The sequence below is a fragment of the Fonsecaea erecta genome (genome assembly GCF_001651985.1).
Source record: "Fonsecaea erecta strain CBS 125763 chromosome Unknown Scaff1, whole genome shotgun sequence".
In the NCBI taxonomy this organism is placed as follows: domain Eukaryota; kingdom Fungi; phylum Ascomycota; class Eurotiomycetes; order Chaetothyriales; family Herpotrichiellaceae; genus Fonsecaea; species Fonsecaea erecta.
The window spans coordinates 335,264-352,002 of record NW_017387244.1 but is presented as its reverse complement, the minus strand read 5'-3'; the positions used below and the strand labels follow the sequence as shown (position 1 = coordinate 352,002).

Sequence of the window (16,739 nt, the reverse complement as noted above, 5' to 3'; positions counted from 1 at the left end):
TCCAACCTTCTGAGGCCTCGGTTTATGGGTTATCTGTCATGCCTGCAAATTGAGAGAGATTTTGCAGAGCCTTATTGGCTCATCGCCTCTTACTGAATAGTCACAGCGCAACAAATGGTAATGTGTGGCTACGGTTCGAGCAGCCTCTCCCGGGGAAACGAAGTCTCGGACACGATGAGGTGATCTCTTGGACCACTTCTCAAACATCCGGGTTCCTGTCGGTTGGCTCATTCCCGTTGGCCGATGATGGCGATCATGTTCCCATTGGTCACAACGAGTGACCGGGTGAGTGGTGGGTTGGCACAGGTTCAGCCGTCAACGCGAGCGCTGAACTTGGATGGGCTATTGTCAGCCCTGAGCGAGGACGCGCCCCTTACCTCCTGTGTACGAGTATTTCACGGCGCCCCCCGGCTAGAGAAAGCAGTACAGACCCTCCACGCCGCACCCCCAAACGGTCTGTTGCGGTTTGTTGTGTGGTGGAAACATCATTGGATGCTTGCCTTCCAGCCTCTACAACCCGGCTGGGCTGCCAGCAGCACTATATTTATCTGATTCTGCAAGGAGTCATCGAAGTCGACCCACTGGTATTCCTCCAGGGCATGGAAGTGGTCATGAATGGCTATTATATATATATATGGAGACGACGTTCGAACGAGGACATTTATGTTCCTTGGGCCGTCTATATTGGCTTTTGTATCCCGAGTTACGGCTGAAGGAGGCATAACATTTCACAACACCCAGTGATCTCTCGCCCGAGACTACCGCCCCCTCCACCTCACGCTGTCTCCAAACCTCACTTCGAAGTCGACGCCGCCAAACACGCCGATGGCGGGATAAAGGTCGCTCTCACCCATCAGGCCGTCGACGCCTTCATCCCGCACGTCGCGTTCTTCATCGATCTCCCAGCCCCATCGCTCGTCTGCCTCGCCGTCTCTCGTGACGAAGCCTCGCGTCTTGACCCTCCCTATCCTGGTTCCCCCTCCCTGGTTACCCGTCACAGCTTGCGTGGAGAATATCATGCCCACACCAACCACTTCGCCCTCTTTGAACGCTTGGATGAAATCTCGCCCGCCCCACGGGTCGTTCACGAATCTCCGCCCGTCGTCCCCGTGCACGCCGATGCTCGCGCGGTGCCACCCGGGCAAGCGCCACGGCGGATAGGGTTTCGCGGCGAAGCCGATCGCGATACCCGAGTTTGCGTTGAGGATGCGGCGGATGGTGATTTCATAGTAAATTGTCTTCGGCTGCGACGTGGCAAGCGGATTGTCCACACTGGCGAAGTACAAAGGGATCGAGGCCAAGATGATTGCGTCTTGCTGGTGTTTGCTCGTCTCCACGCGCCATGTCGTTGGGCTGGTTTGCCGGAGCGTCGTCATGTGCTTCCGCAGCTGCAAGGGCGGAGGTTCCAGGGTAATGTGGCCTGCAATGGCAAGGAGGTGGATCTCGTGGCTCGGCGTGCTGGGGGTGTACACGGGGTGTTTTGCACACCACTCATGGGCACGCTCCGCGGAGTCGTATGACGCATTGTTGGCCGGAGAGTAGTCCTGCGGTAGCGGCGGAGGTGGCGGGAGGAGTGTTGTGTCGGGAATCACAGTCCAATCGTGATAGGGCGGCGGATTGTCAGGCTTCGAGTCTGGGAAGTGTGAAGGAGGCGGGCCGTCTGGAGCGGAGAATTCTTCATTCCGTGAGCTTGAAGGGGCGCCGCGGTGTGATGGTGGTGGGCCGGGAGGAGGCTCAAAGGTTTCCTCCGTCCCCTGGCCCTGTTGGCGATGCAATGGAGGTGGCCCCGACGGAGGAGCGAACTGTTCTTCCTTCCGACCTTGCGTCCGGCTCCATCGTCCTTCGCGACCTAGGAGGTTGTTGTTGTTATTGTCAGAAGGACTCTCCGTCCCGACGTCGATCTTACCCTTGAGAGATTTGAAGAGTCCCATGATAGTCCTGCGTTGTGGGGTGGAGGGGTATGGCGATAGTCGTGGCAATGCAGAAGTCCAGACCGGGAATGGATTGGAGGGATGAGCGAGGAGTCCGCAAGACACCAGTGGAGAATGTTATGACTTGCTGGTTCTTGCTTGATGCGAGAGATAGCCACTCATACCAGACCGAGGAACAGTCCGACCATTTAGCATCGGTCCCTCATACGAACCAAATGGTACCAGGGGTCCGGTAGAGTGCAACGCAGCAGGACAGTCACACTGTTCGATGATAGATTCCCTATCGAGTCTGGTCCGTATTCCCTTGGCTTCGATATTTGAAACACACCATACAGGACGGGACTACTGAAGGTATAGTTGGATTCAACCCACTGCAGTCCAATAGTCACCCGACTGACCCTGTCGATGAGAACGAGACTCAAGAGCTTTGCAAAGCACACCAATTCAAATCGGTCGTCGAACGAACCAATGACGGTTCAGGCTGTTGTGTCGTGCCGGTCTATTCCCACCCTCGTCAGTGGCGCCAAAGATTTCTCCTAGCACAAAGAGAGGGCGCCGAAACCGAACAGAGACGAGGAGATGATTAGGTTTGACAGAGAAGAAACCCGGTTAGTTCGATAGATGGTGTGGTAAGTGAGTGGGCGACGAGGTAGATAGGCACGGTTCTCGAGCCTCGTTTGCAGAGAATGGGCAGGTGGAGACGCGGGTACACCGAAGGGATTTGGAAGTTGACGGCCGTGGAGAAGGAGCAGTAGTGTATGCGGGATCGAGTCAGCGTGGCCAGGTGGCTGGCTGTTCTTCTGGTGGTGTGGTCCCGTTGCTTCGCTTTGGAGTCGGAGGTGTTGAATGGAGGAGGGATACGATGGAGGGAGTGCAAGGTCGCTTTAGAAGGGGGAGCTAAATGACTCGGTCAAGCCATGGATGAGAGGTCAAGTCTCGATGATGATGATGGTGGTGGTGGTGGTTGAATTAATCCTTGATCCTGGCCCGAAGAACTGGATGAGGTTGTGCACAAAGAGAGGCACGGGGAGCCAAGGCCCATGCATGTGATGAGGGGTGACGCTTCCCCCCAGTGGGAGGCATACTGCCAGCAGTGACTAGGGTGGAACTAAGCTGCCTGGGGGAATACGAGTACCTGCTAAGGCACTGCTAGGTATCCCTAACTTCGCTACCAAGTACCTACCGGTCACTACCTATGCAGTACGTAACCGTACCCGGGGCACTACTAGGCCTCACTCACTAGCCCTGACTCCGTCTTCTACTGAACCAAGCCCAACACCTTCCAATCCATATCCCAGTGCCCTCCCAAGCATGTGTGATCCTCCGCACACACCTAGGTAGGTATCATTTGTCTATCGCGGATATGCCTCTTCGGGTCTCCCTCGTTCCGTCCTTCCCGGCTCCCCTTCCATCCCTCACCCACTGGCCGGTCTCTGTGGCCATTGATCCAGTGTCACCGGGCTGCCGGTCAAGGTGAAGTTCACCATGGCTTGGGTTGGCACATCCAACAACAATCCATAGTCACCAGGATACAGAATCTGGTTTCCGTTCTGATCTCGCCGTGCAAGACTGCCTAGCGTCAAGTTCAGCGCCGCCGTCTGCGACGAGCCCCCTGTGATGTTGAACAGCCTCTGGTACGCCACCAGTTCCTTGATGGGATGTGGCGCAGGTCCGTTCTGGCTGCTGATGAATCCCAGCGTGACAAAGTCCGACGCCACTTTGCCCGTGTTGGTGACGTTGACGTTGAACGTGCTGAAGGGGCATTGGTCGAGGTACTTGTACGTCGAACGGTCGCAGCCAGACACCAGCTTGGAAATGTTGAAAGACTGCTGAGGCTCAGCTGCCGAGAGACTGAAGTTGGTGTAGTGCAGACCATATCCGAATGGAAGAACAGCATTGTCGTACCACTTGTACGTCCTGCCAGGGTTGCCAGAGGAGGCGTTCGGCCTCAGGTTCATATCCGTCATCGCGACCTGTTCAACGTAGTCGGCAGGATACTGCGTAACGGGAAGCCTTCCTGCCGGGGCCACTTTGCCCGTGAGGATGTTGACGAGGGCATCACCTCCGGCCATGCCCGGATAACCACCCCAGACGATAGCCGAGATGTTGGGGTTGTTCAGGAATGGAGTGTCATCGAGCTGGTCACCCAACTGAAGCAAGATGACGGGCTTGCCCATCGCCGTGACCTGGTTGATCAGATCGATCTTGCCCGGGGCCCAGCTGATGTCGTACCGGTCCAAGCTCTCGCTTTCATCGTCATCATTGATGCCGTCCGCGACGATCACTATGTCGCCCTCTTCAGCAGCCGAGATCAGGTCATCCCAGTTATCGGTGGTGGGGAAGTTGATACTGCCTTGACTGCTCGTGTAGAGGACGTTGACGTGAGGTAGTTGCTCCAGGGAATACAGTGGCGCGTGAAGGAAGCGAGCCTGTCCGAAGTAGTTCCCTTGCAGCTGTGTCGTCACATTGGCCCATTCGCCAAACAGAGCAATGGTGGTGTTCTTGTTTGTTGGCAGAGACAATGGCAGCGTGCCGTCATTCTTCAAGAGCACGATGCCTTCCTCGGCGGCTTTCAATGCAAGAGCTTCCGACGCCGGGGTGGAAACATTCTGCCAGCCGAGGGAGCGATACGGAGTGGCGGATGCAGGATCAAAATACCCCAGGCGTATCAGGGAAGAGTATAGACGGGTCAAGGTCTGATCAAGGACGCTTTCATTGAACAGCCCCATCTCATACGCCACAGGAAGGTGTGTCTGGTAGTATGTACCCTTGGACAAAGTCAGCACTATTCAGCCTGTTGTATAAGGACAGGCCATAGGATGACCTACGCAGTTAAGATCCGTTCCTGCTTTCAAGGCATCGGCGACGGCTTGCTCTCGGGATGTTGTATAGTCGTGCGGCATGTAGATGTTCTGGATTGCGTCGCAGTCAGAGGTCACGTACTGGCCCTCACCCGTCCAATTCCAATGTTCTCTTAGGATTGTTTGGAGAATGTACGGATCGGCGCAGGTGGGCACACCATTCAGAGCGTTGTAAGAGCACATGATCGAGCTATGGGTTTGTTAGTGACTTGGCCGCAAGCATTAGCCGACATCTCACTCACCCAACATTGGCGTCTCTCGCACAAGTCTGAAACGGCTGCATGTAGAACTCGGCTAGGTCTTGGGTGGTCACTTGGGCGTCGAAGTTGTATCGGTCTGTTGTTTCCCAGTTCTCCAGGTCGTACGCTACGAAGTGCTTGCAAGTGGCTACGATCTTTTTGATCGCTGGGTCATGGCCACCTTGGAGACCATTGATCAGGGAAGCGACATAAGACTTGAGATGGAAAGGATCTTCTCCCGGGGTCTCCTGGCCCCGACCCCAACGCGGATCCCTGCAACATTGATCGGTTAGAACAGAACTCCTGGCGCTGCGGCTGTGTAAAACTTGGCCTGCAAGGCTACTTACTTATACGGGTTGATATTGGGTGTCCAGTAATCCAGTCCACTCCTGTTGGCATTGTTGAAGGCGCGTGCTTCGGTGCTGACAACCGTTGCGACAGCGTGAATCAACGCATCATCAAACGCCGCCGACATCAGGATTGGTTGTGGGAAGGAGGTCGCATATGACCACTCTCCGTTTTGGCTGAAGCTCACGCCCGGAGAACTTGCCACGCCATGTAATGCTTCCTCTGATATCTGATCAGTACGACGAGTAAAGCCCCCAGCCTTTGGGTAGACTCACGCCACCACTGATAGCTGTGTATTCCCAGACGCGGCACTCCTGGAGACGTGTTGCCTGTCAAGTTGAATTTCTCGTCCAGAGTCATGGCTCCGATGAGTGCCTTGGCTCTGTCTGCCACTGAGGCAGACGTATCACAGACAGTATTGTTTGCAAGAGGCCCATGGACACAGTCCGGGAACAAATCTGCTGCCGCCGGCACAGCCAGCAGCGCGAGGAGGCCGAGCACAGTAGCTGCCATGGTTTCAATGCCCTTTGCGCTGGGAAGTTGCGAAAAGCTCTTACACAGCGGATAAAAGAAAATGTCTTCACGGTCTCCATCCTGGATTATAAGGGTATTGTTATCACCGACCTTGTGTCCGCTATGCCCCTCCCATGCTCCGCAAGACCTGTCAAGCAGGTCAATGAGGAATTAGCCATCATTGAGAATTCATCCTTGAGCAGACCAGACCTTGCAGGGACGATCATTCCAGTATTAAATTACCGGCAGGGAGCGACCGGGGGACGCAAGTTGTTGCCATTGCCGATGCCTATGACTGCACTGACAAAGTATCTCTGCCATTCCTCCTGGTGACTTGCGTTGGATGAGCAAGAGAAAGCAAAACACCACTAAGCATTTTCTGGAGCGTTGTAAGCTCCAAAGAGTCGAAGGCCGGTGGCGGGTGGACGGACGGGCATCACGGCAGCAAGTCCTAGCTCCAGCATCGACGGATATATCGTCACCAGGATCTGCACTTCGGGTTTTCTCTCTCGCTATTACTCCTTCAGTTGTCCAACGAGTAAAAGGGCAGACAGTACAGAAGAGAGGGGAAATGGCAAGTCTGCCTACCCTCAGCTGCAGGAAATGATGACTTCGGTCAATTAGGCTAATTGCCAGCTGTGACTGTGGAGGCGGAGGCGTCCATTCTGTGGAGAACTGGGGGCTTCCCGGTCCTCTCGTGATCCTTTCGGCCTTGCGCAGTCAGGACGAGTGCCGTCCTTGCAAGGTTTGATCTCGTCATTCCATAGAACACCCGCATGGAACATTCGACGGTCAAGGGGGTCGATTTATCCAGATACCCATGCGAGTCTCCCGCCAATGACACCCAGCTCGGAACGTTCTGTCCAGAACACGGGAGGAGAAATTGGTGGTCTGACAATGAGCATAGGAGCCAAGTTTCGTTCCCCAGTGACGGCCTAGGCACTGTATTCGTTGAGTCGAGGTCGCAGATTGATGTTAATCGAATGTGTCAGACAAGCCCGGAGCCTGGTGGCTGCGATGGCGTTTTTGAAACGGATGCTAGCTGCCGATCCCTAAGGGATATTCCTTGATCTGGCCTTGGTGGTGCTTAGCCCTCCCGTGCAATGAATGCTTCGCTGAGCTTTCTGCCGATTGCACGTCCGCTAGCCTGGATACCCACCTCCTCTCCAATGAAATTGCCATCGTTACATATGATTGAGGTGGATGTAACATGGTCCATGTGCGCCATGTGTGTTCTCCAGGGATCGAATTAGCCTGAAGGCGGAAGACGGCACATGGAGATGATCAGCTGTCGATGATATAGAAGTTCAAAGACACGCCCATCTGGCGGTCTGTCTGCAGTCCACCACTCCCCAGTCACAATTACTCCAAGAAATCATTTGTCGCTGTCGTTGTACAGTCGCAAACATGGTCCACGCGGGAAAGACCTCTCAATTCACCGATGCTGCTCTGCAGCAACGTATGCAGCTGGCCGGCAAGGCTGGCCCGCAGGCGTTGGTCAGGAACTTCCGAGTCTTTCTGATTGCCTGTTTTGCTTGTATTGGTGGTCTCCTTTACGGTTACAACCAAGGTGTTTTCAGCGGTGTCCTGTAAGTCATACCACTTTTCCCCGTCAGATGAGTCTCACGACCTGTCTCCTGCTTCGGCGATTATGTCCGCTGCTTGGGGGTTGCAAAGGCTGACGAGAACGACAGGACCATGAACTCCTTCAATAGGCACATGGGGGACTACACCACGGACCAGTCGAAGAAAGGGTGGCTCACCTCGATCCTTGAGTTGGGCGCCTGGACCGGTACTCTGTACTCCGGCTTCCTGGCCGAGATCATCTCCAGAAAATATGCCATCGTGGTGAACACTTGTGTCTTCATCATTGGTGTTGTGGTGCAATGCACAGCTGTCCAAGCTGGCCATTCAGCCATACTTGGAGGTCGATTTATAGTCGGTATGGGCGTTGGCTCACTCTCCATGATCGTGCCCATGTACGTCGCCGAATGCTCGCCTCCTGAGCTTCGAGGTCTGCTCATCGGAGTGCAACAATTCGCCATCGAATTCGGCATCATGGTCAGCTTCTGGATCGTAGGTGGATCTCCATGAGTCTGGTAATGCTTCCACTGACTCCTTTTCAGGACTATGGCACCAATTATATTGGTGGAACAGGCGACAGCCAATCTGAGGCGGCCTGGCTCGTGCCCCTAGCCCTTCAACTCTTCCCTGCCTTGATCCTGCTTGTCGGAATGATCTGGATGCCGTTCACTCCTAGATGGTTGGTCCATCATGGACGCGAAGAGGAAGCACGTCGAACATTGGCAACTTTGCGATCTCTGCCGGTCGATCATCAACTCATTGACCTCGAGTTCCTCGAGATCAAGGCCCAGTCCATGTTCGAGAAGCGGACCGTTCAGGCGAACTTCCCTCATCTGTCGGAAATGACAGCAATCAACACCATCAAGCTGCAATTTGTTGCCATTGCATCTCTGTTCAAGACAATGCCCATGTTCCGCCGAGTTATTGTCGCGACGGTGACCATGTTCTTCCAGCAGTGGACCGGAATCAACGCCGTTCTTTACTATGCTCCTCAGGTAGGTGGCACTCACGATGAATTTCATGTCCGCAAGATACTGACGTGCGCTTAGATCTTCGCCTCTCTTGGCCTGTCATCGAACACTACTTCACTTCTTGCAACAGGAGTGGTCGGTATTGCCATGTTCTTGGCAACCATCCCATCCATCCTCTACATCGATAGAATCGGACGAAGGCCTGCCCTGGCTCTTGGTGCCCTTGGTATGGGTCTTTGCCACTTCATCATTGCGGTCATCTTCGCGAAGAATCAACACCAGTGGCCCACTCATCACGCAGCTGGCTGGGCTGCTATTGTCATGGTGTGGCTCTTCGTCATCCACTTCGGTTGGTCCTGGGGTCCATGGTAAGTCAAACCAGGAAAACCATTTCTTGTTTATAAGTTGACGCTTAATGCAGTGCTTGGATCGTCGTCGCTGAGGTCTGGCCTCTGTCTGCTCGCCCGTACGGCATCGCCCTTGGAGCTTCCTCGAACTGGATGAACAACTTCATCGTCGGTCAAGTCACCCCAGATATGATTACCGGCATCACATACGGTACCTTCATTCTTTTTGGCGTCTTGATCACCATGGGTGCAGGTTTTATCTGGTTCTTCGGTAAGAAAGCCCACGAATTACCCTCTTCAGGAAGGTTTACTGACGCATCCACCAGTCCCTGAGACCAAGCAGCTCAGTCTTGAGGAAATGGATCTTGTTTTCGGATCTAGTGGTGTTGCCGTTGCCGACCAGGAGCGCATGGCCCAGATCAACGCTGAAATTGGTCTCACTCGTCGCCTGAGTGCGCTCCAAGGAATCGACCATAGCAGCGACGAGAAGGTCTCCGAGGTCAGGGAGAAGACCGCTGAGACAAAGGTTGTGTAAGCGCCCATATCTGGCGAGTAATAGTCACGTTTGCTGCTGAGAAAGTTGAGGGGTCACCGGATCGTCATTTTGTGAGACTTTATGGTACCCGTCAACAGGTCTCGTAGAGTGATGAGGCAGTTGAATTTATCCTTCCGACATAATCCACTGTGGAGAACCCGCCTAAGCAGTAGATGCTTGTGTCCGTGATCTGCAAAATTCCGAGTAATCTACAGTTCTAGGACAAAAGTTCTCGTACCCCGGCCATTTTACACCAAAACCCACTGTTTTAACACAACAATACCTCCATAACTTAGGCGTCAACCTACCGTTATATTTAAGTCTGACATAGATAATTATGAGAGCTTAAAGTCTTTATACAAGATTTTGCGAATTCATACCTGTAGAGTGAGTAATCCAGAGAGGAATACAGAATATTTTGAGTTCCCACTCCACAGCGGTGGACTCGTAGAATTTTATATGTATAAATCAAAGCTTTTATGATTATCTATGTCAGACTTAAATATAACGGTAGGTTGACGCCTAAGTTATGGAGGTATTGTTGTGTTAAAACAGTGGGTTTTGGTGTAAAATGGCCGGGGTACGAGAACTTTTGCCTAGTAGCTGTATCTGCCGCGAAAACCCAAACTGTCACTTTGATCGATAATACTCTGGCCGACTGGTCTTGTTAATCATATTGCGTCAAGATCTCGCGGTCGGTGTAGTGAAACTGGGATCCTGACCGTCTCCGGGATTTGTGTCGACGAATGAAGTTTGATCTGCCTTTTGGGATCGCAGTTCACCCCTTGCATCTGTCGTCGAGCTCCGTCTTCCTCCTCAAGGACAAGCTTCTGCGCAAAGGCTGCTAGCATATCGCTGTCGCAAATCCCCTCCCGCCTCTTGATAGTTTTCAGAAGATACAAGGACCTCTGTCGAATATCTGGTTCTCGGCATCTCGTTGCGGCCATATAGAGGTGCGGGACGATTCCAAGGTTCATGCATATGACAGGCTTGGTGTCGTGATTCGAACTTGATGGAAATGCACCCGGAACGCCATCTTGGCAAGAGACTTCTAGATGTTTAGGTGATCTTCTCGGTCTGGAGTCTTGCTGCATCCCATGAACTATCTCCTCTGTAATGATGAGCAACTTCCTAAATTTGTCTGTAAATAGGTCGAAGACCATTTCATGGGGTTCCAGGCATGAGTTTAGAATGATGTCGAGAGCGACGCTTGAAGCTTTGAGGGTCAGAGCCGCGAGGTCGTGGGTTCGTTTTCTTTGTAACATGCGTTGAAAGGACATTACCCACTCATTGTAGTGCTGTCGGAGCACTTGGTACCGACCATCGTAATCCTGGACATATACGCTGGGCGAATCACACTCCCTTTTTGTAGCTTGGACATGGCGGGCAAAGTGCAGTATCTGGTAGCGACACATCTCGAAAGATGACCGAGCCTCATCAATATCACTGAAAGTGGTCGGGATGGGATCGACAGAAGTGATCGCAAAAGCAGGAGGCGCTTGGAATCCGTCCTTGCCAAACTCCATGACCTGAGTGTCCAGCCTGAGGTACATCTGAACCAGCAGATTTCTCGGCAGGTAGTGCTCCGGGGTATCCTCAGAGCGACGAGCCAGCTCTGCTAATATCCTCATGCCAGAGTGGATGTGACTCAGTGAAGAGGCAAAATGCTTTCGAAGAATCTCAATGCAGGCGAAGAGGACTGACACTGTCAACGCGACGTCAACCGCCCGAGCCGATTTGTTTGTATCAAGCCTAACCACATGGTGCATCGCTCTACCGTAGTGCTGCATGGCAAATGCAAGCAGAGAAGCATCTTCGGACGGGGAAGGCAGCAGGAAGAGCTCATGCAGACCGCCAATGGATATCACTGCGTGTTTGATGGCGTCTTCATGATGGGCTGTGTTCAGCACGAAGCGAGACCACAGCTGAGGACAGAAGTATCCAGACAATTCACCAGCGGTTCGATTCCGAAAGAAGTTGAAAGACCGCTTTTCTCTCCAATCCATGTCTGGAAGAGAGGTCAACGCGTAGAGGGGTTCCGGGACGTAGACAACAAAAGCCCGTCCCTTTCTGTTCGGCTTCACGCTTTTGGCCAGATCGACATAGCCCTTGCATTCTCTTTTGCTTCGTATGCATCTCTGACAGATGGGCCTCCCTTCGTCGCACTTTATATGTCTGGCCCTTTTCCCGAACAATTGGTCAACCTTCGTTCTCAGTGCAAACAGGCAGATGGGAAGCCATACTTGCAAGTAACACAACCACTGCGAACCTTGCTCCCGCCAATTCGCGCCAACTTTGGTGCAGCCATGACAAAATACCGAGTCAACACTCCTGACCACGCCGAGGCTTAAACATGCAAGGCTGGCTGGATACGAAGACGGGGGAGAGCGAGGTAGTTGCGCACCAGATATGATGACGGGAAACCCCCTCCTTGAGACTTCCACCGGAACAATCAAGTCCTTCTTATACCGTCAGATGATGGCGACCTACCCCGTGTCTGGAGGGCCCAATTCCTCCGAGGCACGCGGTGTGTCCTAGATCTCTTGTCCTCTGGCCGATACCAACCATGCTCAGCCTCGCCATCTCGGTGTCGTCTCCGACCCTCCACGTGCTGCCGATGCAGATCAATGTCCATCCTATGGCAGAGAGCGGAATTGATGAAGGAGGATGTGTAATAGGCGGCTTGCTGGCGTTAACTGGATTCGGTTGGTCTCTTACGAGTCAGTCTTCAGCTGTGGACGGTGGAGTCGGCGGTCGCAAACGGACGACACGCCCAAGCATTGACAAAGACTATCGCATGTTAGCAGATCTCCCAGAAGGGAATGTTTGATCGAGGTCTCACATAGTTCCACTTGACATACGCGTCCCGCTTGAACGCTCGCTTCTCCCGGCTCCACGATGCCGCCATTGAGAACCAGAGGTGAGTCCGTTTTCTGACAAGTCTGGCTCTGGGGGTATAGCGATAGGGCCGTAAGGTTGTTCCGTCGAGGGGCTGGATGGCGGGTCACTAGGTACAAAGATGGTCCTGTAGCAGATGGTTGAAAGATAAGGCGAGCCTCTCAAGTTGAAGCTCCAGCATCTAGCGAATGTGGGGGACCAAATTTATCCATAAAGGGCCCAAAGTCGATGATATTTTAGAGTCGGTGGAACTCGTATTTCTGAATCGTATTTTTGACGGTGCTCGCTCTCCATTGACTTTCTTGGAAGTTTAGACATTCTTGCGTACGAAGGCGGATGAAGCCAGGGGTATATTTATCAGGGGACGGCCAACAAAATGGGGGCTGGTATATTATTCTCATGTACCTTAGTTACAGTATTGCACAGTCAGCAAGCGAGAAATGTTTAGGTACTCATTCAGACCATTGGGACGACCTTGTGTTGACGCTCAAGCCTACAGCAGTCTGTTAGCATCAAGCACAATCTCGAGGTTGGCGACCTGATGAATCTTGCACCTGACGCCCGCGTTGACTCGCCATCCATATCTCGAGACAGAGCGACAGTCAGGTATGTCTCTCATACGTGATCAGAGTCCTCCCTCTGATATCATCTGATTGAAGCCCAGAGACCATCGCTATCGACAAGCCACAGCCCCCACCGGCGCTTTCATCCGTCTTACCGTTACACATGGCCTCCACAATAGCTTGTTCAAGCATAGCGGCCAATTCCAGTCTCTTCCTACGGCCGCTACAGGTCGGGGAACAGCATATTCGAATGGTTCTACTTCAAAGGGAATCACCGGATCGATTAAGAAGCGTCTCTTGACTCCATTTAGCTCATAATTTATCTCCGAATGCGATTCAGCAAAATACCCCGTTCGCCTCCCGCTGACATTTCGATACAGAAAATCTAGTTTCGAAGAGGGTGATGGGTCATCACACCAAAGATTCAGCAGCGATGGGAGAATAATCTCCCTGTGTCCATAGAGCTCGGTTAGATTCGAACCAGATCGATAAGAAAGCACTGCAGATCCCAGATGTGTACCACGCAGGATACCTCAGGGCCAGACACGACAACAGGCTGCTACAAAGGCGAGGCAGGACGACTTCGTCCTGGCCACAACCCCTAACGCTCCAGGCATTCTTCGAAGGAGCCTTACAAACTTGAGTCTGATGGGCTCCTGGTCACCCTGCCATGTCCGCTGTGGCAGGAACCTTCCCAACACCTACCGATGCCACCGCAGGTGACCTCCTGCACGAAATGGACCTCGATGTCGATTCCGGGAACGTCCTCGGTAACGCCTATTGTGCATGCCTTTAAGAATGGGGAGAACAGCGTGATAGGGATTACAGAGATCAGCGTGAGGGTCTTCATCACTTGGGGACTGTTGGCCGGTGGCACATTAAATATCAATTGTGGATTGTCGTTCTGGAAAGAGAATGAGGACAGAACAGCCACTTCTAGGGTTAGTGTTATTATTGAGGTTGGAGGCAAGGCTATCTGTGGTCGACGAGGCTGAGCTGAATGCTCTGAACAGTGTTCAATACCTTGGTTCGGTACTCTGATTGCTAAGTTCTTCCCCTGCACAAGGCTGAGCGGCTTAGACAGGCCTTTTTGCTTTCACTACTCCTTCCTCCTCGGGCAGAGAACCTGGACTGCCGCTCAGGACCTGCATGCTGTGAACCGTTGCACGAGGGAAGAGATGTTGGACAAATGAAGAGGACGAGACGCTGTTGACGTCCGGGAGCGCCCTGTGAATGATCGATACAGGCATGCATTTGACTCCTGTCTCGCTTCAATCTCATCCACTATTTCAACATCGGGAGCGAGCACTGCGGAGTGGAAGCAGAATTCGAGGGTTGTTGGCTCAGATATCAGACCTGGGCCGACAGGGAGCCAGCCTAGGCTGCTCGAAACAAACCACGCCCCAGTCAACTTCAGCAGTGCAATCACGAATACTAACTCAAACTTCGTATCCCGGAGTATTGGGACAAGCTCCACTCTTCCTACGCTGGTGTCGAAGAATCGGCCAAGCCACGCGCGTGGATATCTAAGCATACATAAGTCGCTCAAGCTCTTCAGCTTCTTCGAAGAAACCGGAAAGCACCATCAAATCTACCTCGATAAGGACCGAATTGGATCCAGATCTGGGCCTCTTCGTCAGCCAACCAGCCAGTCAGACGTGAGACAGCGTCCTATACGGTGCCGTTTCCCTCGTTATCAAAGGGGAACAAAAGGGTGGGAAGGGGCACACCTATTGCATCACTCGCTACCCTTGGAGTGGCCAAGACAATTCAAAGGTAAGACAATCACAACAATAGCCCGCTGAATTTTTGTCTTCGGCGAAACCGACGGAACGGTCAAGAATGTGCCTTGCTTCGGCACACGTCCATACCAATTTTCGAGCAGACAGGGAGAGACACAGGCCACCGACTTACCCACCCAGGCTCGGGCTTCGAGGGCGTGACTGGTAAGGGACTGAAGACTCAAGCGCAGTCCAAATAAAGAAGGACTCGGACAGTTCTAGAGCCTGGGCTCTTACCTAGCTACCTGGTCCCCATGCCCACCGTACGGACTTGATCTCGCCCAGAAGCCCGGGCGTTCGACCTTTCGAGACTCAGCCGCATGAGGTTGCCCTTCTCGGCGACACCCGTGCCAGGGGGAACAGAACTCCGTCCATCCCACCACTTAGAGACGGACGAAGCGCAGGCCGTGCGCGGGGCAATGTCTTTACTCACTCTCGGTGTGAATGCGCCGCGGGTTGAGAACGAATAATTGGGACTTCTCCAGTTGTCGATCTCAGCAATGATCCAAAGATGCCATGTTGGGGAAACAGGAATCGCGGAGGTTGACAACGGACGCAGCCTGCTAAGCAAAGAACCACAGGGCAAATTGGCCATATGACGGTGGGATGAAATGAAGGAGAAACAAACCATGTGCCTCCGCTGACGAGCACTTCTTAGGGATGACTGCAAGAGATAGTGATGATAGGCGAGGCTGTAATGGGTCGCGGTATATGCAGCGGGGAGAGGCAGAAACAAAGCTACGGCAATCACTGAATCGAGCCCGAGATGGTCAAGATAAAAGGGATCCCAGATAGAATAAAGGAGAAAATTGTGCATTTGATCCATTTTGCACTTGACTATACCAATTCCACGGCGCGATGGCAACCTCTTGCCTCTGCTAGAGGGAGCATCATGCCGCGGACGCACCGTCCTATCACCCTTTCTCTGACCGAAAGGCTATGACAACGCTGGGTGACTGAGTCGACTGGACTGATCCGGTCCAATTACCTGCCTATTCCTACTGGCGTCAGTAGGATAAATGAGTGAACTCCACAAAACCCTTGCGCCAATGAACTCCGTAAAGCCTAGCCAGTAGATGTTGTTGTACAAGAACGGCGAAGGCACCTGCTAACGACCAAAAGGGATGGGAGGATTTGCTCTGACTCCCGCTGCTGCTGCTGCTGCTTGCTGATGATGATAATGTTGATGGTGACGATAATCAATTCTACTCTTTCTGCGACTGGTGCTCGGCCAGCGTGGTAAAATGGGCGTGGGTATCATAAAAGACATGTGGAGTGGTTGACAAAAACAACAACTCGTCCACCCGTGAGGCCCTCCATATCTCTGGCGTGTACTGAGAATATCGAGGCCTGATGATTTTTCCGTTCCTTTTTCTTTCATCTGATTGCCATGCTTGCGACCGAAACACCAGACATGCCTTGTTGGCCAACATGGTCAAGGGAAATAAACAGATATGGGTGTCGTAACGGTCGTGGGTTCATCGTTTGCCTTTCTGCTTGCTGCTGGTGCTTGCACTTCGGCCGAGGTTGTCTCTCGACATCGTTCTTGTCAAGCCGCCGATGTAATCCTGGAGGAACCGGTTCTCTGTCTCGAGTTTGTCGTGGTCATTCTTGACCTCGTCGATCTTTTCGGCCAAAGCGGCGAGCGAAGATTGCAGGTTTCGCGCTTGCCTATAAATCGAGTTAGTACCTGAAGCACTCCATAGAAGCTATTGTCTCCTACTCTTTCAGAGTCTCGCGAAGCCCACGCTCGATTCGTTCGATGTCCTCACTGTTCCGTCGGGGACTCATTGCTCTGGCGTCGTCGGGGGGATACTGGGGTCTTTCTCGTTGGACGACGTCTCGACCTTTGGGTACGATGATGGTATTCGATCTCTGCCTGTCTCCCAGTCGAGGTCTTTCGATCCGCGTCCTTCGCGAGACCGGCCGAGGTGAGGAGGATTGCGGGAAGTCCGATTCGGAAGAAGAGGAGGAAGCACTGGATAATGGAGGAGATATAGATGGGCGGTGTGCTATGCCTGCTGGTTCGTGCGCAGTCATAGAGACTGGTTGAGGGAAGGCTGCCGTAGCCGTGGGCGATGGTGATGGGGAGCTTTGCATCTGGCGTCGGCCAGTCTTGAAGTATCTGTTGCCGACGCGCTGGTGGTCCAGCTTGTTGTCCCAATCTT

At 53.0% G+C, this 16,739-nt stretch overlaps 5 protein-coding genes across 5 annotated transcripts; 1 reads left to right on the top strand and 4 right to left on the bottom strand.

Moving 5' to 3' along the window:
- Positions 1-758: 758 nt before the first annotated feature.
- On the bottom strand, positions 759-1,931 carry AYL99_00103 (hypothetical protein; the record flags this gene model as incomplete). The annotated part of the gene is made up of 1 exon (XM_018831619.1): positions 759-1,931. One exon carries the CDS (start codon positions 1,929-1,931, stop codon positions 759-761), a length of 1,173 nt encoding a protein of 390 aa, XP_018697498.1.
- Positions 1,932-3,346: 1,415 nt separating this feature from the next.
- AYL99_00102 (hypothetical protein) lies at positions 3,347-5,892 on the bottom strand (the record flags this gene model as incomplete). Its single annotated transcript, XM_018831618.1, has 5 exons — positions 3,347-4,699; positions 4,760-4,982; positions 5,035-5,304; positions 5,379-5,601; positions 5,655-5,892. The coding sequence occupies 5 exons, from the start codon at positions 5,890-5,892 to the stop codon at positions 3,347-3,349; spliced, it is 2,307 nt and encodes a 768-aa protein (XP_018697497.1).
- A 1,407-nt stretch (positions 5,893-7,299) lies between these two features.
- Positions 7,300-9,329, top strand: AYL99_00101 (hypothetical protein; the record flags this gene model as incomplete). The annotated part of the gene is made up of 6 exons (XM_018831617.1): positions 7,300-7,481; positions 7,587-7,968; positions 8,019-8,471; positions 8,526-8,815; positions 8,869-9,065; positions 9,121-9,329. 6 exons carry the CDS (start codon positions 7,300-7,302, stop codon positions 9,327-9,329), a joined length of 1,713 nt encoding a protein of 570 aa, XP_018697496.1.
- Positions 9,330-10,000: 671 nt separating this feature from the next.
- On the bottom strand, positions 10,001-11,335 carry AYL99_00100 (hypothetical protein; the record flags this gene model as incomplete). The annotated part of the gene is made up of 1 exon (XM_018831616.1): positions 10,001-11,335. The coding sequence occupies one exon, from the start codon at positions 11,333-11,335 to the stop codon at positions 10,001-10,003; it is 1,335 nt and encodes a 444-aa protein (XP_018697495.1).
- A 4,714-nt stretch (positions 11,336-16,049) lies between these two features.
- AYL99_00099 (hypothetical protein) lies at positions 16,050-16,362 on the bottom strand (the record flags this gene model as incomplete). The annotated part of the gene is made up of 2 exons (XM_018831615.1): positions 16,050-16,242; positions 16,295-16,362. 2 exons carry the CDS (start codon positions 16,360-16,362, stop codon positions 16,050-16,052), a joined length of 261 nt encoding a protein of 86 aa, XP_018697494.1.
- Positions 16,363-16,739: the final 377 nt, after the last annotated feature.